Raw genomic sequence first — 21412 nt, forward strand, 5'->3', positions numbered from 1 at the left:
TGGTGGAGTGTGCCCCCAAAGCGCCCGCGATACCTCGTCGTAGCCGCGGCTATCATCTATTTTGGTGGGCGCGGACGACGCGCGCCCTTGGTGTTTTTGATGGAGTTGGTGTTTCTTCTAGGCTAGTATTTCTTGAGAGGACATCCTTGTGACTGAGACAGTGTTCATGGAACATCACATTCGCGATTGGGCTAGTGTTTCTGGAGCTTCTTTACCCGAGGCGAGTGCTTCAAGTGATCCTTCATCTGATTTTTCTCAGCACGACGCTTGAGCTTCCAGGTTGTCAAGCATAAATTTGGAATTGACTGACAAGGTCACCATGGGACAAACGCATGGCCTGTCACAGGCCGGATCGACAATGTCAACCAGCGTTTGCTGCCCTGGTGGAGGACGACCAGATGACACGCGAACTGGTGTCAGCGACGTGCGATTTAACATTGCACATCACAAAACGAAGCCTAATGCTAAGGAGTTGGCGATCTCGATCAAGAGAACTACAAGTACAAGTATAACCGAAACTCCCAGACGGCAAGACGGTCCCGGTTCGGATGACCGGCCGCTTCAGTGAAGCTGCTCGGGTTCCCTCGCTTTAGAGCAGGATGTGCAATATTATGACCATTTCGTCTGAATCTTGAGAGATCCTTTGAGACAGCTTGAACGTCTCAACATATCCATCGCCAAAACATTGCGGTCACGGCCCGTGTAACAGAAAATCAGCCATTTACTTCTCGGCGTCAGGACCACGCCAGCCACCACGGGATGTCCAGATGTTGGAGAGCAGCCCAGGGAGGACTTGCGTAATCTCGACTGACTGACTCGTCGCAAAGGCCACGGCAGTTGGCGGTTTCACAAGGGAAACAAATGATATGTCAGCATGTCCAATGGAAAGGAGAGGGCTCCGAATTGAAGCTCCATTGTCTGTTCCAGCTTGTTGTCGTAGACATCGCCGACTGTCGGTTTTGGAGGTTGGAGCTGTGTCAAAGCCAGGAACAAAGAGCCCGAGTCACCGAACCATCGGCCGGCGCGGGGCCTGATGTGGGGCGGAAGTGGGGCCGCCCCGGGTTCCGTCTTGGCCGATGGCCTGATTTTGTGTTTCTGTTTTCCAGTTGACAATCCGAAAGTGTGCGAGAGCTCGGCCGAGAAAGAGCTCCTCCTTCAACCACCGCCGCCGCACCGGCGCGAGTCACGCCCATGATGGCATTCCTCCACATCGGCCTCCGCAGGGCCGGCGTCTACCTCCCCCGCGCGTCGGCCACCTTCGCGCCGTGCCTGCGCCGCCAGCTCTCCCCGGTCCACCCCGCAGCTCCCTCCCGGATCCTGCAGCAGCTCTCCCGGACTGCCCGGACCTCCCAAAGATGCTTTGCGTCGACGAGCGCAAACAATGCCAATGCCGCTGCGCAGGCGTCCAAGGGCAATGGAGGGTCCTCTTTCCCCGAGACCAACCCCAAAATCGTGGGTTACTGGCTCGTCGGCAGCGCCGTGAGCGTCTTTGGCATCGTCGTCTGGGGTGGCCTGACCCGCTTGACTGAGTCTGGGTATGTTGCTCCTTGAGCAATTGGCGTTGGAACCTCGCTCACTGAAACCGTCCAGTCTGAGCATCACGGAATGGAGACCCGTCACGGGCTCCCTTCCTCCCATGTCCGACGCCGACTGGCAGTCCGAGTTCGACAAGTACCGCGCGTCTCCCGAGTACAAGCTTCTCAACCCGCACATGAGCTTGGACGAGTTCAAAAAGATATATTTCATGGAATGGTTCCACCGAGTCTGGGGTCGCGTCATTGGTCTGACTTTTGTTGTCCCGACCATCTACTTCATCGCCCGCCGCCGCGTCACCTCCCGCATGGCCGTCAACCTCTGCGGCATCTCGGCTCTGATCGGGTTTCAGGGTTTCATCGGTTGGTGGATGGTCAAGTCCGGCCTCAAGGATGACCTCTTTGCTCCCGGCTCGCACCCACGCGTGAGCCAGTACCGCTTGACTGCCCACCTCGCCACCGCCGTTGTCTGCTACGGCTGGATGCTCCTTTCCGGCCTTAACGTCCTACGCACCCACCGCATGCTCCGTGACCCGGAAGCTGCGACGAAGCTGTTCGAGCAGCTCCGCTCTCCCGCGCTCAAAACCCTCCGCCGCTCCGTCGCCGGCCTGACCCTGCTCATTTTCACCACTCTCCTGTCAGGTGCCCTCGTCGCCGGCCTCGACGCCGGCCTCATCTACAACGAGTTCCCCAAGATGGGCGTCGGCTTCGCCCCGCCGAAGTCGGAGCTCTTTGACAAGTTCTACTCGCGCCGCGACGACCTGTCCGATCTCTGGTGGCGCAACATGCTCGAGAACCCCTCCCTCGTCCAGCTCGACCACCGCATCCTGGCCGTGTCAACCTTTTGCGCGGTGCTTGCGCTGGTCGCGTACGCGCGCACGGGCAAGGCAGTGAGCGCCGCCATGCCTCCCGGCGTTCGCAAGGCGACCACCGGCCTGGTACACCTCGCCCTGGTGCAGGTGACGCTGGGTATCACGACGCTGTTGTATCTCGTCCCGATCCCGTTGGCGGCAGCGCACCAGGCCGGCGCGCTCGCGCTGTTGACGGGAGCGTTGGTGGCGGGTCACAGGCTGAGGTTGCCCGGCAAGAGGACGCAGGCGTTGGTGCAGAGGGCGCTGCTGGCGCAGAATGGTGGCGCCAAGGCAGCGACTGAGGCGGTTAGTCAGAAGGCGATGAAGAAGGTTGCGGAGAAGAGTGCTTGAGTGGGCTAGAAGCGGGGGAGGAATGTGTATAACTAGCAGCCATGTATGAGTATACATGACAGAATCATCGCGATACCCGGGTGTGGGACGAGGCGAACGTGTAGTATAGACATCTTGGATGCTGAATAATAAGCCACTCCGTTTGACAAAGGGGGTTCAATGGCTTGTGGGTATGCTAGTGAGATGGGGCGCCTATCTGGCTGTTGTCAGTGTACGTAAAACCTATCCAGGCCCAATTACCATGCCGATGACGTTCGTTTTGGCGGTGAAAATGGCTGCCTGGCTTGTTTGTCCCAGCTCGTGTCGTCGCCTATCCAGAACTTTCTTGTCTTATCCACGCTCTAGTCCCCTGATATCTCTTTTCCAGCCACTCCCTTCCACCACTTTCTGCCTTTTCCAGCATCAAACATTCACAATTTCGTTGGTCGTCAGATGTGGTGTTGCTGGTCCCCAAACACCGGGGTTGGTTGCTATGCTATGCCTGGAATCTTGCATGATAGCTTCGGGCAGCCATCTCCATCCGGTCAAGGGGGTGCCGGGTATACATCGAGGCGGGTATCCGTATATAGGCACGAGATACATCGGCAGCTTTCTCGCCATCGTGTGGTTCCTAGGTCCAACTCAACATCTACTCTCACCAAGCACAAGGGGGCTGCCTGCTCTCTGATAGACATCCACCAGATGTACACCGCGAATCTCAAACCCGCATTTACGCCCCCGCCCATCAGGACATTTCCTTGGGCATGCTTCCGACATCCTGCATGGCCCGAAGATGAATTGGAGATCCTCAAGTTTCCTGCCGTCGAGCCTGGAGACGGCATCGATTATGATTTTGTCGCCACGGTGTTGGGCATCGTGACCGGAAACACCTCCTCGACCAGCTTGCTTGCACTCAGGTCCGTGGGGAATGATGGCCGTCCGATCTTTCGACGCGTGGAGCGCCCGGCAGATGGGATTCTCTATGGTCGAGTGTATTACTGGTGTGTGGGAGAGGAGGATCCAGCTTCGCGTAAGTCCTTTCCCCACTGGCTGTTTGATCGTGGTCTCTCATTTGTAACTGACCATGATATTGTACATTCATAGACAACCATCCCGTCCTCAAGAGTCTTCGTGAATGGAAATTCCCCCACGGAAAGCTCCCTTGGCCTTGGAATGTCTTGAAAATCGATCCTCGCCCCCTTCCATCTCGGATCTTCAGTCGAGATGACGAGTTTTGTTGCATCACGGGGGACCGTGATTGCTGGAGATCATTTGATTTCTTGCGGGAGGACGGTGTGATATCGTCCAACGATTGGTCCTTCAACGAAGAGATGACGCGGTACTTCGAGGGACGAAATGGCGGGGTCATCAACGACGGCATTTATCTCCGCGACGACCTCTACGATCGCTTCATGGAAAGGGCCATGGTGTTCTATCCGCGGCCTGTTCAACAACAGGTAGAAACAGAAAAGAACGCCGGCCCAGGCCCAGACACAGGTGACAGTACCCTCACCCCACCGCCGAGACCCTCGACCATCCAACTCGTGGTACATGTTTTGCGCCCAGGGTATAGTGGACAGCTGACTGCTCAATACCACAAGCGGTTCATCCAGCCGATTCGGGGACCTGCGGTCGAGTTCATCTTTGCCCTGCTTGCCTGCGCCATTTTCGACGTTCCGTACATGCCACTCAGCTCTCAGGACGAGAATTGGTATCGAATGTGGGTACATGTCTACCAGGAGCCACTGTGCGAGTGTTTCCTAGCCTGGGAAAGACGGCAAACCAAGAAATCGAAAAACCAGCCTGACCAGAAGGATGTCGACACATCCCAAGCTGAGACAATCAGCTCGACTGCCCATGCGGATCCAGCAACACAAAGGGTCGACGATGCCTCGGCGTCTCCGCAGGTTGGTGAGAAGACCCATGTGGCTGAGACAACCGGTCGGAGTGACTTGTCTGAGGAGGACAAATTAGAGTGAGGGATTTCGTTGTTAGGAAGAACAAGGCGAAAGGGTGAAAACAACAACAGCATCGACAACCAACAGGTATCTCCTGATGTGCCTGTCTCTGTTTCGCAAGTGGAGGAAATACCAAGACTCGGGAGGTTTGTTGGTCACAGGCAGTACATCTTTAAGGTATGTATGTACTTGCAGGGCATCACCTATCTTCCATATATGAGACTCTCACTGGGATCAACATTGGCCAAGGATCTGGTTGAAACGGGTCATGTCAAATCAAGAACAAATCATGAACTCATCCAAAACCGGACCAAAAAGACAAATATGTACACTTAATCTCTCACCCACCACTCCATATCATTTCCCTGCTGCCCAGCTCTCACAGCAACTCACCATCCGCCCTCCATCCAAGTTCCGGCGAATAGCTCGGTGGCACCTCATCCTCTCCAGTCCCCCAGCTCCCCTCTTCCTCTCCCACCCACAGCTCCAACAACCCCCCTTTCCTGAAAAAGTCGTGGCTAATCCAATTCCTCCTATACTCCTTCCCATCCAGCCTCGCCCGCTGTATATACTTCCTCTCCCCCTCCGGATCAAACCCGTGCACCTTAATCGTCGCCCACTTTTGCTTCCTCCCCTTCCCCCCTTCCGTCGCGCGCAGCCTCACCTCCGGGAAGAAGGGCGTCGACAAGAGATACACGTCCTGCCCAGCAACGGGGAAGAAGCCCATCATGGCGAAGGCCGAGAACGCGCCCATGGCGCAGTCGTCGTTGCCCGGCAGGCCGTTCACGCTGGCGTTGAACAGCGAGGGGATGTACTCCCTGACGAAATAGCTGCTCAACCCGGGCCGGCCGGCGTAGTGGAACTGGAAGGTCGGCAAAAACGCCTGCTCGTTGCCGAGGTACGCTATGCCGGACTCGTGGAAATACCGCAGCCGCTCGACGAAAGCCTGCCGCCCGCCCATCAGCTCGATCAGGCTCGCCATGTCCTGCGGCACGAAGAAGCTGTACAGCCACGGGCTGCCCTCGTACGTATCGAGGGAGGTGTCGTAGTAACAGCTGTGCATGTCCTGCAAGGGGGAGCACGAGCGCGTGCGGTGGTAGCGGAAGGTGCCATTGCGGAAGCGTGGCTGTAGGAAGCCGACGAAGTGGGTTTGCGTCACATCGCCGTCGGCGTCGAGGTAGATGTCGCGCTGGTGCGGGTTCCAGTAGTTGCGCCAGTTGCCGCCGCGGCGGGCGTATTTGGCCGCATCGACCTGGTGGCCGAGCCCGAGAGCGAGGCGCGAGATGCAGAAGTCGTCGTAGGCGTATTCCACCCCGCGGCTGATGGTGCGGCTCATTGGTCCCGTGCCCTTCTCGTCGATGTCGTCCCAGGGGATGTAGCCGAGCTTGTGCCAGCTGTCGAGGTTGCCGCGGCCTTCGAGACCCCAATTGGTGGGTTCCTCTGGAGTTGGAGGTTAGAGAAGGATGATTGGGGAGGGTGGGGAGAAAGGGGACACTCACCTTCCGCGTCCGAGACGACGGCTTCATAAGCGGTGGTCCAGTTGATACCCTCGCGGAGGTGCTTGATGAAAGCATCGGCAATGACGATGTCGGCGTTGGAGCCGCCTTGAGTGAAGCCCTTGCAGAAGCTCATGCGGCAGTCGGGCAGTTTGCCTTCGAACCGGTAGATATCGATCAAGGCACGCACCATCTCCGTTTGTGCGGCCGGGTCGATGATGGTCAACAGGGGGTGCTGCGCCCGGAAGGAATCCCAGATGCAATAAAACCTGGCAGCTTGTCAGTTTTCTCCCCCTGACTTCTCTCCCCCGACCATCATATGACAACTTACGAGTCAAAATACGGTTCCGTCGAGTTCCACAACTGATTCTCTCCGGTATAATTCTGCGGCGACAACAGGGTCCTGTACAGCCCTGACCAGAAAGTGACCAGCAACTCCTCACTCACACCCGTCGGGTCCACTTCGACAGCGCTCAACTTTTCTCTCCATGCCCGGCGAGCAGCACCCTCCACCCTGTTGAAATCCCAATCCGCAATCTCCCTCTCGGCGTTCTCACACGCCTGGTCGATCGAGATGAACGACACACCCACCCTCGCCAGGAGGGTGTTATCCGCGGGAGGCTTAAACTGCACCCAGGCACCAGCCGAACCCGAGGAAAGGTAATATTCGGGCTTGGAGCCGTCCAAAACCTTGGGCTCTTCCACGGGCTTCTCCCCCTGGAAGGTCCCCGTCCTGCGAATCTCGGCGCCGCGAAAATCGGCGCAGAAATACGCATTGTACGACCCGGACCCAAAGCTCGGTGCGTACTTGCCCTGACCAACAATCCGGCCGTCCTCGGCGAACACCTCGATCCCGCCGACGGACCGGCTATTCATCAAATCCGTCAAATCCACCAGCACCAGCGGCGAGTACGGCACGCCGCGGACCACCTCGTCGATCGCCGTCATCTCCACGTCCACCAGCGGCGCGCCGTCAAACGTGAAGCGGTACAGGACCGCGTGTTGCGTCGTAGTCATTTCGGCTTGCACCGTGTTGGTCAGGTTGATGGAGAAGTAGCCCGGGCTGGCAAAGACGGAGCCGTTGACACGGTTGGTCTGGCGCTGGATCAGGGTGAACTTGCACTGCGTGAAGTCGTCCTGGGGACAGCCCGGGTGGACGAACAGGGGGAAGTTGCCCATGGAGGGGTGGCCGCCGGTGCCCGAGTCGTGCATGTGCGAGAAGCCCAGGACGGGGTTGTTGTCGCTGACGAAGCCGGCAGCGTTTTCGGCGGGAGACAGGGTGTCGGCCACGGCTTTGGCCATGCCTGTTTGGGGGTGAGTAATTGAAGTGAGAGTGAAGGTGGCGATGTTGAGGACGGAGGCTTACCATAGGGGAGAGTCGCGCCGGGGAAGACATGTCCTAGAGGAGGTGTCAGTACATACACCATAGGCGATCTGAAGGGGAATTGTAAAGGCGCGGGCATGTACTTGCCTCCGTTGGCTGTTCCGATGAGGGGATCGACATATCGTAGTATATCGCGTCTCGGTTTCAAACCGAGAGTCGAGAGGCCGGTGTCGAAAGTCAGGTCGAAAGGAGGATATAGCCAGATGAGGATACAGACTAGGGCGACGAGGACAACGCGCGTCCTCCGCGGGGTGCTCCGGAGCTGGACCGGCGCCATCACGACTGACTGATAAGACTGTCGGACTCCGGTTGGTTTAACTCTTGTGTGTTCCCAGGACGAGGTGATCCTGTCTAGTTAAGTCGTGCTTTGGCCAGAGTTGGCCCCTTATGCCGATGGCACTCGTCCTATCTCGCGGGCGCAAAGCTGGCGGCGACTCAGGCAAGATACCTCCTACTGTCCAGTCATCGGCATGGTGGCTCTGACGGGCGTTGATGAAGAGTTGAGAAGCCTGTGAGAGAAAAACCTAACCACGTCGGCACCGACACTCATAGATGTCTTATTTCGATATCGATATAATCCCCGGACTCTCTTGAGTCACCATACTCCCGGTAGTTGGTTTCAAAAGACATGATTGTGTTCCCTCCCTTCTACGAAGTGGCCAGGTCTCTGATCTCTGAAAAGGTGCGGCAATTGCCAAGACATGCTCCCCCAGCGTCCTTCTCGCAGAGGAAACGGTGGCGGCGCTCTAGCGATGCAGGTTGCTTCGGACGATGTTCCAATGCGACCATCGAGATGCAGCCATGTTTCCTCCCGTGGGCTAGAGTTGCTACCCGGACTGTGACGTTACCCCATTTCGGGCAAAGCGGGGTTGAGAAAGCCATCCTGATTGGGTCCAGTGCAGCATCGACTGGCTTGGCAACCCGATCCCCGGACCATCGAACCGTTCGACGGACTGCCGAACCTCCGCATGCCTCATTCAGCCTCCAAATCATAAAAATCATCAGAAATTCATTCATTTGGGAAATCTCGAGTCGATATAACCAGTACTACTAGAATCAAGACGCTACAGAGAGGTGGGATTTCTGCCTATGTCACGCAATTGTATCCTGATCGAGGGAATCTAGATTGAATTAAAATGGACTTTTTTGTGATGAGTGCTGTTAGACTTACACGGCCAACCGAGCCAGAAAGCCAACACCTGGCTTCAGTCTTGGCCGAGGGTTGGGACACCCTCCCTCAACAACACCACTGAGGAAGACGAGGCACATCAACACAATTCAAGAACCACCCACTCAATCCAGAATGGACGCCGGGAAAGGAAATGGAAACACAATGGATGCATTCAACTCTTGTTGCAGCTGCGTCACTTGGTCAAAGGGACGATGGCAGGAGCTCATTGTCATTGTTCCGGATCCCGGATGAGGAATGCAGGACCACATGTCCGACAAAGGACTGCGTTTGCATCAAGGGGCCACCTACGCAGACATTCCAGCCCCGTTCGAGGGAGAAGGATTAAAACTCATCGTCTCTGTCGTCTCGATCCATCAGCAGACAACACTCTGCAGCCATCGATATACTTACCACGGTACTTAGGCCTTGATCCCATTCAACCATCACCATGGAAGACCGAATCCCTTCCCTCCCCAAATCGCGCTACACAACCCACAAGCCCTTGTCCGACGGGCTTTACCTCGTCCGCCGCTCCGGCGATGGCGAGCTCCTCCTGGCCCGGCCGCTGGAGATCGACGACGTGTCCCAGGAAGCATACCAGTTGGCAGAACTCATCCGCGAAGGCGCCGCCGACGCCGCAGCTGCCCTGCTCAACCACGAGAACCTGGTCTCCATCTACGACGAGACGGTCGAGATCCCCGCCGCCGCCGCGCTGCCACCCCAGGACCCCTTCGGCAGGGACGACAATGACAACGCCAGCAGCTCGGAGAGCTCAGAAGATAAGAAGCGTGGCAGCCGCCGCTTTCGCCCCAACGCCATCGCCGTCCGCATCACCAGACCTGTAAACTCCAGGCCTCTGCGCATGCTCCTCTGGGATTACGCCGACCAAGGCACCCTGCAAGACATACTTGATGATTACTACCCGCCTGGCGGCAGCACCGACATCGCCACCGCCGGGAAGAGGGAGAAGATCCCAGAGTCCTTCATCTGGCACGTCACCCTCTCCCTGCTCAGCGCGCTACAGTACCTCCACACTGGCCGTCGGAACGTCAAGCAAGCAGTTCCGCAAACCGCAGAGGAGGCCGAGGAGGACGCCAATGCGTTGCGCTTGGCCCTGGGAGAGGCGGCTGCGTCGGAGAAGCTGAGGAGGTGGTTTACGAGGGAGAGAATTGTGGAGGAGCCCTATGAGGATTGGTGGCCGGTTTTGCACAGGAATATCAAGCCAGAGAATGTGTTTCTGCAGAGACCCAGGGGAACCGAGACGTATGGACCTGTGAAGCTTGGGGGTTTCGAGAGGTGCTTTGTCGCGAGCGGCGCGGTTCCCGATGGGCCTGTGATTGGGCCAGAGGGGGATGAGGAGGTAGGGATAGCGGCCCTGAGGAACAGGATGGTGAGGTGGAAGGCAGATGGCCTGGAGGTGAATCGGGTGAGTCCAAAATCGGTGATGCGAACCGAGGGGAGTGAACAGTGCAGACGGTGCTGACGGTTCCCCCCCAACAGTTGGAACGCCCCTATACTCAAGGCAACGACATCTACGCCGTGGGCAGGCTCATGTACCACATGATGGTGGGCAGCGAGCTGCCGCCGGCCGAGGAATGTCCCGGATGCGAGTGCATACATGTGCGGACGAGGGAGAGGGACCGGAGGCCAGAATGCCCTCACGACTGTGTTGGCGACGTCAACACCGAGAGGGTCCTCGGGGAGCTGACGGAATACACCGAGGGGCTGAGGCAGACGGCGATCGGGCTGTTGCAGCAGAACCGCCGGAACACATGCCAGGCCACCATAGAGCTCGACCTAGCATGGCCGCACTATGAAAAGTGGCTGAGCACCACGGGAGATGGCCGGCTTTATCGCGATGAGTATGATGACATGTGGTTCCGGCAGCAGAATAAGGCTCGTTTGTCGAAGAAACGGCGTGCCGAGGAGGAAGAGGACAAGAAGGAGACGTTGAAGCCCGAGTATGCTGCGGCAACTATGTACTAAATTCCAGTTTTACCGTTGAGACTGCGGGTGTTGGGGAAATCAGAATTTCATTTTCGAAACACAAAGACGACAGGACGGTCATGTGTACCGACGATGGAGAGAACAAGAGCAGCGCGCGGAGATGAGATGTTGGGGGAGCTGACCGTTGGACGGGCCGCTTATCGATAAATACCCGAAACCTGGCCCCACCACGCTTTACCTATCAAGGTTGGATCCATGGCCCGGGCTTGCGCTCCCAAGTTGACCCGCACTGTTCCCGCTCTCGGGAAATGAATGAACCGCTCCAACGGATGTTTGGCCTCACCTCACCTCCGTCCTCCAACATATCACCAACCTCACAACCCCCGTTCATCCGACACGCTGGAGCTTGCCCAACTCCTCTCACCATGTCGCGCGTTATGCCGCTGCCACAACCACCACCTTTGCTGCTGACCAAGCGGGTCACGGCCTTCCTGCGCGCCAACCTCTCGGAGCACATCCACTCGGCCATGCTGACCACCCCCTCCGGCAGCCTGCTCGCCCATGCCAGCCCTCTCCCCGCCACTGCCCTCCGCCGCCAGGCCGCTGTTGCGGCATCCCTCTGGGACCTCCAAAGCTCGGCGCACCCACAACCACCGGCGAACCCCGCTGACCACGCCGCCGCGGAACCAGCAAACAACAACAATAACAACAACAACGGGATCCAGCAGCAGGATGCCCCGACGGTGGTGCGCTCCCGGAAATCCGCGCGGCGCGGCCAACCCACTGTTACCGTCCAGCTCGACACGGGCGCCGTGTTCGTCATCCGCCGGTTGAAGTGCGGCATGCTGTTCATCTGCATGGGCGGCACCGAGGGGTCAGCGACGGGCGCAGGAATATCGCAAGGGACAACCGGAACAGGAGGAGGAGAAGGAGCGGGCTCTTCAACGACCGAGCAGACTGCCGCTACTGCAGACCCCTCCGTCGCCCCTTTAATAACATCGCGTTCTTCCCGTCCTACCACTCCGCCCTCTCAATCACAACAACAATACCAGCAAAAAATATCAACCACCGGCCCTTCCTCCACCACCGAAAACAACACAACCACTGGCTCACAACAACAACCAACATCATCACTAATACTCCCAGGCCAAGCCCCACCGCCGCCAGCAACGCCAGTCCACCACCACCACCACCATCAACAACATCAACAACATCTAGACAACCCGCACAACTCGCCCTCGCAATCCTCCATCCTCTCCACCGGCGCGGCCTCCACCACAAGCACCCTCCCAGGCGGGAGCGGCGTTTCCCTCATGCGAAGGCAGGTGGAAGAGCTTGCGCGGTGGCTGGATGAGAGGTTGTCGGGCCTGTACGTGCCCGAGGAGGGGATTGGGGTTGGAGTTGTTCCTCCTCATCAACAGCAACAGCAGGGGTATGCTGGGGTTTGAGTACATATATACCAGAGGAAGGACGGTGATTGTAATGTCGTGCTTGTGAATTGTGGACTCTAATGTCTTAGGGGTTGGTCAGGACGCCGGCGATGAGCCGGCTGTGAATGGGCTGGAAGAGAGTACGGATTTAATAGGTAAAGTACTCACATCGGATACTCAGTCATTATACAGTCGTCTTGAATCCCTAGCGTTGCTATGATTCTTTTTGGATCATCACCGGAACAGAATGTTCCCGGGGTGATGGATTAGACAGACGGGAGGCTCTTGAGTAATAGGGACGATGGGATACAAGCAGAAGACGCTGAAATAGGCCGAGGATTGGTTATAATACAGTCTCCCCTGCGTGGAATTATGGAATCACAGCAGAAGTACCACCTAGATAACCATGCGAAAGCCATGCTCAGCTGGAAATCGATTTTGTCCATGTGCCCCTGTTTATGTTATACTGCCGTTTTTCGCGAGAAAAATAGAAATCAACGAAACTCCGGAATGTTCCCTCGCCAGAAATGCGCCGCCGCCCTGTAATATCCTTCCATCCCTGATCCCCCATTCGTGGACAATGAGCCATCCACCATCCATCCGTTATTGATGCTGTTGCAGAAAAAAGAAAAGAAAAAAAACGCAAACCAGTGCCATCCCTCCGCCGTTCAGACTGTGTCGTGTCGCTCTATTCCCGTTTCCCCCATATTTTTGTCTTTTAATTATCCGAACCCCCTCATTCACCTCCTCCGGGGCATACCCCCCTCCGATTATTTCCATCCATTCCAGGGACGCAGAGGAAAAGGTGGTGAGAACCGCCGAAGCATGGCGAGCCTGGAGTTAGGCCAAGCCATCGCATGTTGCGCTGTTGAAGACCCCACGCCATGTATGGGTGCGCTGCCTGCTGCGCAAAAGGTCCAGGAACCTGAAACCGAAAATCCGGCTTTCGAAAATCGTCGTTGGTGGTGTGCCCAAGATCGAGCACCGCAGAGAAGGCCCAGTGAGCACTTCGCTTCGCTTCGATCAGAAAAGAACCTCCCCGCTCTCTCACTCGATGCTCAACCTCGTAATCCCATCATTCGTCTCCACCATCCCCTGCAGCCCAACCCTCCCGCTCCCCTTCCTCCCTCCACCACTGCTTCCATAAATACTCCCGCTCTCGCTCCCCGTCTTGTTGTTGTACGGCCCGTTACTATCCCCGCCGACGCTCCCCGGCCTCGACGAAGACGACGTTGCGGGCACTCCCCACGGGGCATTATCCCGCTGGAGAGGCGACTGCATAACGGGCGAGTTTTGGACGCTCATTCCCGGGCTGACCGCGCGGCGCTTGATGCTCACGGGGTCAAGGTCGTCGTCGCCGCGGCGGCGTTTGCCGCCGTTGTTTATGCGGCGGGTGATTTCGGCGGCGGTAGGCGGGGCGGGAGGTCCTGCGGTTGCCGGGTGGTGGTTGGAAGCGATGGGGTTGTTGGGACCCGTTCCGTGCGGTAGTGGCGTGCCGCTCCCGGAACTGCCAGACGTGGCTTGATTGCCGTGATGGAAGGGGTTCGTCTGGCTGGCAGTGCCGTTGGAGGATGGCGAACCCATGCTCATGTCATCGACGGACATGCCTGAAATGGTCGATGTGGATGCGCGAGCCAGAGCAAAAGCGCCTGCGGGCGGCGGTGTTACGCGCTGCCCGCCTAGAGTGCCCACGTCGGAGAACGCTGTGTCCAAAAACGGCTTACCCTTGTTCCTCAGGAGATTTCCTCGCAAACCTGCGCCCGAAAGCCCCAGACCGCTGACACCGTTGTCCACCATCATGCTGTCATCACCAATGTCGTCCGGGTTGTCTATCGTCGCCATGTTTGGGCTCGATAGCGCTGTCGATGTGGCTGACGGAGGGGGACGCGCCGGCTCAAGGCTCCTGTCACTTTCGCGGACCTGGCGCACCACTTCGGCCTCTCGGCGGACTTCGGACTCGATTGGAGCACTCTCCTCGGCAAGGGCAGCACGAATACGCGCGAACCCTTTTGTCTTGGGCTGTGTGATATGTTAACGGCAGGCCGCCGGATCTACAAAGAAGCAAGTAAAACCTACCAGCAGGTTGCCTCTCCTGGTAACGGCTCGCCGGACAATGCTGGGACGCAGCGGGCTCTCAACCTCGTTCTGGCGGCTGGGATTCTCGTCGCTATCGTTGCCCGAGATGTGCAGCTGGTTGGCAGCCGTACTGATGCTCTCGCGCCTCGCGTGGAGTGACATGTCATGCGGGCCTAGCAGGCTAGTGGGGGGTGACATGGACATCATGGCTCCGGGCGAGTGAAATCCAAGACCTAGGGGATGACGGATCTTCTTTTTCGGGAGCTTGCGATGGCGTTGACGCTGCTGGAAGCTAAGAAAGCTGTTGACGGCCGGCGAGCCCACAGCCCAAGGCGGGACGCCTGTGGTGGGACCTGATCCTCCCATCTTCTGAACCTGCGGGGTGGTGACGTAGGGTTCGTCCATGTCCTCATCCATGTAGTCGTCGTCATCGGAACTGGAGGAAGAATCCGAGATGGCGTGGATAGTGCTGCCGAGAGAACTCGAGGCGTGCACACGCTCATGACTGCCCATCATGGACCAGAGCGACGATGAAGTATGGTCGACGGCAGAACCGTAGTCGCCGGACCGGCGGCCGGGGATATTCATGGCTCGGGACCCGATGGTTGGGGACGAATCGGGATCGGTCTGGTCGGCGAGAGTGGAGTGGTGTAGGCTTGTTGCAGCTCGGGAGAAATCCAATCCGCGGGATCGACGTGGAAGAATGTTTGTGGGCGTAGCATAAGCTTGTTCCAGCCTCGGAGAGAGTGGGACCGGCCGGGCATGAGTCGAGGGGAATGCGGTGGTTGCAGGAGACGCAGGTTCGCGGGCCGGCACCTGCTGCTGGGGCATCTGCAGCGCGAGACGGTGGGATGCAAAGCCGCCGCGGATGGGAGTAGACGGGAGCTGGGACAGTGATGGTGAATGATTGTTATTGTCGCAATCTCGGTCCCGCAGGGCCATGTCGTCCTTGGACTGGCGGCGGGAGTGGTCGGCGGTGAGGTGAGGGGACGGTGAGAGAAGCGGAGTGTGGCTGCCGTCGGACAGAGATCGGGGTCGGGCTGCAGGCGATGGAGCAATTGTACGGAGAGGATCAATGGTTGGGCCGTCAGTCACGGCCACGTCCAGGTCGGCATCCACATCAGACATTCGCGACAGGTCGTCCATAGCGACCGGGAGTCCGGGGAGAGGCGGCGCGTGGCACCCCTCATGCACGACAGAGAGAAAGCGACGAAACCTAAACGTCACGCGTCTTTGTTTGCCTTGTTGGAGGGACGGAGAGGTCCACAATGGCTGCTGCTGAGGTGCACACTGGCATGGGACAAAATGTCCACTTGCTGGTCCTGTTTATTTGACAGACATGGCAGAGGGGGGATGGGAGGGCTCGTTTCGAATGGCGAGAATGAGTCCCAAACTTGTGGATTACGGGTGTCTGTTGCAAGGTGAAAGTTCAAGTGAGAGTGGAGAGCCGCGTTTTGGCGGCAGAACAGCGCGAAGCTGTCGTGTTACTTACAGCAGCGAGACACCGAGACACAGGACAGGGGGACAGGGGTGCTTCCAAGGCTCCAAGACAAGCTCACTGAAGTGCGGGGCACTCTGTGGCAGGGTTGGGACAGGGGGTCCCTGGCCCGACTCCAACATCTGGAACATCCAATTGCCGAGAGCTCACTTCACCTCAAACAAACCACTTCTTTTTTATGCATCTCGACGGCAACTTTACCTTTTGACAAGCTTGAAATTTGGATTCAGATCTGGAAAATGGAGCCTCAACAATATACTCAAGCATATGTACAAACAGACTCGGGCAACCCAAATCCAACTACTCTGAAATGCTGCCTTTGACCCAACCCACAAGTCGTTCCCATTCCCCAATGCTGACTTGGACAACCTTACAGCCGGACCAGGTTGACATGAAGAATGCCCTCCGACTTACCCAATTCCTCGAGGACGGTTGGAGTAATATCGCCCGTCACACCCAAGATCATGAGCGCCTCGTTGGCTGCCCGACCCTCGCTGTCGGCGACTGAGCTGTCATCGCTCTCGGTGCCGTTTCTGCTCTCCTGCAGCGGAGCCACCTGCATCGAGTTGATGTTGACGCCGTGCCGACCCAGCACACTACCGACATTGCCAATCTTGCCAGGCTCATCATAGTTGTGAAGGATCAGCAGCGTGCCCTCGGGCTGGAAGTTGGCCGTGAACCGACCCAGCTTGGAGATGTAGACTGCCCGGCCGCTCACATAGCCCTCGATGACCTGTTCTCCATCAGTGGCATCCTCGCCGACCTCGCTCACGCTGCGCAGCGTGACAGCGCTCGCGTAGGTGGGCACCACGGCTCCTCCGCCGTCGCGAACATGCTTCTCATCGATGATGATGCCGCGCTCCTTGGCCACAAGCGTCGCGTTGACAATGTTGACGTCGCGCCCGCCCAGGTTGCTGATGGAGCTCACCAGACCCTTGACCAGAGCTGCCAGCAAGGGCCGCGTGTTGTTTACGCTGGCGAGTTCGCCGTGGTACACCAGCTCAAACCGTCGTCCGCCAACCATGCCGCCGCGCTCTCCCGCAAAGTGCTGCGTGTAGAGGCTGCCCATGCGCTCGACCCTGTCATAGACGTCAGTATACGGTTGGTTCACACAGGAGTGTCATATGGGGACAGAACGTACAGCTTCACGAATGGCTGTAGCCGACGGTACTCCTCTGGCAGGATAAGCGGCGCGTTGACCGCTGCCGTCGGCAGTCCGCCGCTGAGGATCGCCACAACCTGCTTGCACACATCCATCGAGACATTCTCCTGTGCCTCGACCGTGCTCGCCCCGAGATGTGGCGTGCTCACGACCTTGGGATGCGCCGCGAGCTTTGCCGCTGTCGACCCTTCCACTGGCGGCTCTGAAGTAAACACATCCAACCCAGCACCGGCAATCCAGCCCTCATCCAGCGCCTTCAACAAGGCCTCTTCGTTATAAACCCCACCTCTCGCCACGTTCAACACCCTCGCCGTGGGCTTCATCGACCTGAACTCCTTTTCCCCAATCAAATTGAGCGTGCTTGCCAACAACGGCGTGTGCACCGTCAAGAAATCCACCTCCTTCACCACCCGGTCCAACTCCGTCTTCAACTCCACGCCCGCCTGCCTCGCCACCTCGGCGCTCGCGTACGGATCAAACACCACAACATTCATCCCCAACCCCTTGGCCATCCTCGCGACCTTCATCCCCACCTTTCCAAACCCAATCACGCCCAGCGTCTTCCCGCCCACCTCCACACCCACCAACTTCCCCCTCTCCCACTTCCCTTCCTTCATCCCCTTATCCGCCCGCCCCACATTCCTCGCGACCGCCAGGAGCAGCGCGATCGTGTGCTCCGCCGCGGCGACGATGTTCCCGCTCGGCGAGTTGACCACAATCACGCCGCGCTTGGTCGCCGCGTCGACGTCGATGTTGTCCACCCCGACGCCGGCGCGCGCGACCACGCGCAGTTTGGACCCCGCCGCGGAGAGCACCTCGGCTGTCACCTTGGTCTCGGAGCGCACGATCAGCGCGTGATACTGCGGGATGATGCGCAGGAGCTCGGCGGGCGAGGGCCGCGGGGTCGGCGTGTCGACGGTGAAGCCCGCTCCGCGGAGGAGGGAGAGGCCTTCGGGGGAAAGCTTCTCGGGGACGAGGATGCGGTAGCCACCGCCGCCGCCGGAGGATGGGGTGGTGACGGAGGGAGGGTCGATTGCGGACGGGGCCATGGTGATATGATGGTGTGTCGATGAGATGAGATGGGATGGGATAAGTTGGTGTTGGGATGTGAGGTTGGTTTATGAAACGGAGTTGGCAAAGAGGCTGACGGAGAAGGTACCTAGGTATGTAAGGTAGGTAAGTGGTAGCTTTGTCTGGATTGTCAGGATGAGGGGGACAAAGGAAGGATGCCGAAAGCACTTCCGTTGTGGAAGTTAACAGTAAACACCAATCTCTCTCTCATCAACCAACTCTCGGGGCCAGGTGCTCTTTTATACGCAGCCCCTGAGGTACTCTACCCTCGGTTGTTATTCCTCCTCTGCCCCCGCTCTCACCTCACTATGAATGTCTGCAGAGAACCCGACACAACCACTCAAAATCGACAGGCATGTACCGCCACCCCCATGTGTGTCGTGTATCGTGCGCGCGTGTAGTGTGTGCTGTGTAAGTGCTCGACGAAGTAAGGTATCGGATCTCAAATCCTTCCTAATTCATCCAATCCGCACTTCTAGACTATTCGGGCGCCGTGCAGCCTGCCGGGGCACATTACACGACGGCAGATGCAGGTGCGCTGTCGAGGCGTAGCGGGCGGGCGCGGGGCGTCATCCGTGAGTGGGTTCTCGGCGGCAGCCGTGGGTTGGCTCGGAGGTTGGTGTGTCTCGGAACGGAACCTGAGGATGAGGCCCGGATCGGGATGCGGGGGTGGCTGGTGAGGATTGAATGAAAGAAAGGAAGACGGGGTAGGTGGCGGTTCTCTGTTTCCTTCAGCATCTGATGGCCGTCGTCCTTGTACAATCCGGAGATGTATGTACGAGATAAGCAGCTACGGGAGGGTTGGGACACGACATGGACTTACACGACACTGCCCTGTATATCGCATGAGCTACTCGTCTAGTTCGAGAAAGCAAACAAGAAAGGGAGGCAATGGGGGTATGATGGGGTGGCTGGCAAGGACAAGCCTGTCGGCGATTGAGCCACACGCCGCCCGAGAGAGCAAGTTGCGTCATAGTCCGCCTCTCTGGGATGTGCTACCGAGTATAGTAAACAGCCACGATTCCATTATACACGAGCATCAGTCATCAACACGCCTTTCTCCCTCGTCCGAGTCTTGAGTGGCCCGGAACAAGCCAAGGATGCAAGTAGAAACACTACGATACCGCATCACTATTTCGGCGATGAACCATCAAGGCAGGTCGACACAGCACAAGCAATGACATGATGGGGCTGTACAACTTCACTTACACCTTGGGTTGCTTGAAACGTGCTCTCCCACATGACATAACTGCACAAGACGCTGCGCCATCCTCCGCAACCCCTCATTCCCCCACGTTTGGCTAATGCACGCTTGCTGCACGCCTTCCGCCCAGCAGGGCAGAACAGGGCAGGCAATTGGTGAAACCACGGGGACAGGGCCAATGGGTGTGTTGTTTGGTTGGCTTAGTTGATGATGGCGTGTCGATTGGTAGCCGTGAGCGATCATCACAGGCCTGTGGTTGTCTGTGTCTGGCGACCGAGTACCTATCTGAATGGATGTACCTCTGTGACACCATCCATCAAGCCTAGTAGACCCAGCACGCACGGTACATACATGCAGCACCATCATCGACATAAGTGCCCAGAAAGCGTGGGGTACTGCATCTCCTGACTGGCTAACCACTCCTCCAACATCTAGACCTGAGTCACGCGCGCCATCACACCCTTGACAATCAAATTGTCAACAACACTCAAGGGAAGCACGTACATTGACCGGAAGCATGAACCAAGGCCCGCGGAGGCACGTTCCGGCACGCACTAGGTATGTACATCCAACAGGGAGGGCCAAGAGCCGGACCGCACTCCGCTGACGGTTAATCTAGAAATTGGGCTTGCCCGAGAAGCGCTCGTTCTGGACAATCTCGACCCAGTAGCCGTCCGGATCGAGCACAAATGCCACATTCTTCATGCGGCCATCCGTAAGCCTCTTCTTCCAGTTGACATTGAGGGACTCGAGCCGGTCGCAAGCAGCTTGGAGATTGTCAACGCTGACACCTGTTGTTGAGGAAATTAATCCCGTTAGTTCAATGTGCCTCTCCAACCTGAGCAGCGGGGGCTAGAAACAAAACCCACAGATATGGCCGAAACCCTGCGGCTGGTCATTGCCGTTGTGATACTTGAAGTTCTCGTCCTTCTCAGTGCCATAGTTCCATGTAAGCTCAAGCAAGCCCTCGCGGTCGGCAGTGCTCAATCCCGCCGTTGCGCTCTCCCCCGTTGGGAGCCCCTTCTCGCCCGGATAACCCAGAAAGTACAGGTTGAACCCGCCAGCCGGGCTCTCGTGCGTGCGGAAGAGCGACATGCCGAACACCTCCTGGTAGAACTTGAGACTCTTCTCTGCGTCCTTGACCCGGATCATGGTGTGGTTCTGTCCTAATCGTCAGCTCCCTTGCCTCGTTGGAGACGTTTCTAGGAGGGGATAAGAAGGGGAGGAGACAAGCAACCACCCACCATCCGATAAGTCGACGTATCCGTCGTTGTGACATTCTCCGTCTCCTCAAGCGGCTTCTGCCCAATAATCTCCACCCAATACCCATCCGGGTCCAGCACGAAGGCAATGTGTTTCATCTTCCCATCTGTCAACTTCTTCTGGAACTTGTATCCCGCGTCCTCCAACCGCTTGCACGCGGCTTGGATGTTGTCCACGCTGACGCACGTGTGGCCAAACCCGCGGTGGGGCTCGACATTGCCGTTGTTGACGCGGTAGTTCGGGTCGGACTCGGTGCCGTAGTTGTGCGTGAGCTCGATCAGTCCTTCACGGTCCCAGAGGTTGTTCCCCGCCGAGACGGCGCCGGGAGAGTCGAATCCGAGGAAGTAGAGGTCGAACTTGGCTTCAGGGAAGGACAGTTTGTGGAGGAGGGACATGCCGAGGAAGGAGTAGAATTTGACTGTTAGAAGTCACAGTAAGGGTGAGTAAGGGGCTAGAGCAATGGATACGCGGAAGCCAGAATAGCGAGGGATCAGATAGACGTACTGGACTCCTGCGGGTCCTTGACCCGGATCCTGCGATTGTTGTTAGCATTGAGCTATTAAGCAAGATAAAACAGCGGACGTACATGGTGTGGTTGAGCTTGTAGTTCTTGGTATCTGTTGTCGACGCCATGGTTGCAAAGGCTCTCAGAGACGTAGCTATCGACGGGGGTTGAAATCAATCGGCTGTTCTGTCTCGTGATATGAAGATAATCATCCCGTTTCTTACCTGGTTGAAAAGAATTACCAGTTCTCGAGGCAGGGGTAACGTGCAGAAACGGAGAGAATAATCTCAATCTCTGCGCTGCGCGGAGGGAGAAGCTCATGTGTGTCCAGACGCGGTCGTCCCAGAGAATGTTTGGCGGAGCGGAAGACAACGGAGAAGACAGGGGAGGACTGGGACTCGGGATGTTATCTGTTTCCGCCAAATCCGGGAAATCGGAGGAACTCTACGAATGAGACGGGATCGCAGCGGGGTAGCTCGAAGCTCCAAGTTGGGGCTATCTCCTGACCCCACCTCCCGTTCGACTGACGTCAAT

The 21412-nt window shown here is 57.6% G+C and overlaps 9 protein-coding genes across 9 annotated transcripts; 5 read left to right on the forward strand and 4 right to left on the reverse strand.

The window, feature by feature from the left end:
- Positions 1-1191: 1191 nt before the first annotated feature.
- VTJ04DRAFT_6771 (uncharacterized protein) lies at positions 1192-2734 on the forward strand (the record flags this gene model as incomplete). The annotated part of the gene is made up of 2 exons (XM_069365027.1): positions 1192-1535; positions 1591-2734. 2 exons carry the CDS (start codon positions 1192-1194, stop codon positions 2732-2734), a joined length of 1488 nt encoding a protein of 495 aa, XP_069218795.1.
- Positions 2735-4044: 1310 nt separating this feature from the next.
- Positions 4045-4692, forward strand: VTJ04DRAFT_6772 (uncharacterized protein; the record flags this gene model as incomplete). Its single annotated transcript, XM_069365028.1, has 1 exon — positions 4045-4692. The coding sequence occupies one exon, from the start codon at positions 4045-4047 to the stop codon at positions 4690-4692; it is 648 nt and encodes a 215-aa protein (XP_069218796.1).
- A 358-nt stretch (positions 4693-5050) lies between these two features.
- Positions 5051-7828, reverse strand: VTJ04DRAFT_6773 (uncharacterized protein; the record flags this gene model as incomplete). The annotated part of the gene is made up of 5 exons (XM_069365029.1): positions 5051-6111; positions 6171-6436; positions 6499-7471; positions 7534-7566; positions 7639-7828. 5 exons carry the CDS (start codon positions 7826-7828, stop codon positions 5051-5053), a joined length of 2523 nt encoding a protein of 840 aa, XP_069218797.1.
- A 1342-nt stretch (positions 7829-9170) lies between these two features.
- VTJ04DRAFT_6774 (uncharacterized protein) lies at positions 9171-10708 on the forward strand (the record flags this gene model as incomplete). Its single annotated transcript, XM_069365030.1, has 2 exons — positions 9171-10148; positions 10223-10708. The coding sequence occupies 2 exons, from the start codon at positions 9171-9173 to the stop codon at positions 10706-10708; spliced, it is 1464 nt and encodes a 487-aa protein (XP_069218798.1).
- A 386-nt stretch (positions 10709-11094) lies between these two features.
- VTJ04DRAFT_6775 (uncharacterized protein) lies at positions 11095-12117 on the forward strand (the record flags this gene model as incomplete). The annotated part of the gene is made up of 1 exon (XM_069365031.1): positions 11095-12117. The coding sequence occupies one exon, from the start codon at positions 11095-11097 to the stop codon at positions 12115-12117; it is 1023 nt and encodes a 340-aa protein (XP_069218799.1).
- Positions 12118-13146: 1029 nt separating this feature from the next.
- Positions 13147-15321, reverse strand: VTJ04DRAFT_6776 (uncharacterized protein; the record flags this gene model as incomplete). Its single annotated transcript, XM_069365032.1, has 2 exons — positions 13147-14118; positions 14176-15321. The coding sequence occupies 2 exons, from the start codon at positions 15319-15321 to the stop codon at positions 13147-13149; spliced, it is 2118 nt and encodes a 705-aa protein (XP_069218800.1).
- A 722-nt stretch (positions 15322-16043) lies between these two features.
- On the reverse strand, positions 16044-17884 carry VTJ04DRAFT_6777 (uncharacterized protein; the record flags this gene model as incomplete). The annotated part of the gene is made up of 2 exons (XM_069365033.1): positions 16044-16752; positions 16815-17884. The coding sequence occupies 2 exons, from the start codon at positions 17882-17884 to the stop codon at positions 16044-16046; spliced, it is 1779 nt and encodes a 592-aa protein (XP_069218801.1).
- Positions 17885-19320: 1436 nt separating this feature from the next.
- Positions 19321-19717, forward strand: VTJ04DRAFT_6778 (uncharacterized protein; the record flags this gene model as incomplete). Its single annotated transcript, XM_069365034.1, has 2 exons — positions 19321-19502; positions 19603-19717. 2 exons carry the CDS (start codon positions 19321-19323, stop codon positions 19715-19717), a joined length of 297 nt encoding a protein of 98 aa, XP_069218802.1.
- An 8-nt stretch (positions 19718-19725) lies between these two features.
- On the reverse strand, positions 19726-21006 carry VTJ04DRAFT_6779 (uncharacterized protein; the record flags this gene model as incomplete). Its single annotated transcript, XM_069365035.1, has 5 exons — positions 19726-19901; positions 19980-20271; positions 20355-20791; positions 20878-20906; positions 20960-21006. 5 exons carry the CDS (start codon positions 21004-21006, stop codon positions 19726-19728), a joined length of 981 nt encoding a protein of 326 aa, XP_069218803.1.
- Positions 21007-21412: the final 406 nt, after the last annotated feature.

This window comes from Mycothermus thermophilus (genome assembly GCF_041956435.1).
Source record: "Mycothermus thermophilus strain CBS 625.91 unplaced genomic scaffold VTJ04scaffold_4, whole genome shotgun sequence".
Taxonomy (NCBI): Eukaryota; Fungi; Ascomycota; class Sordariomycetes; order Sordariales; family Chaetomiaceae; genus Mycothermus; species Mycothermus thermophilus.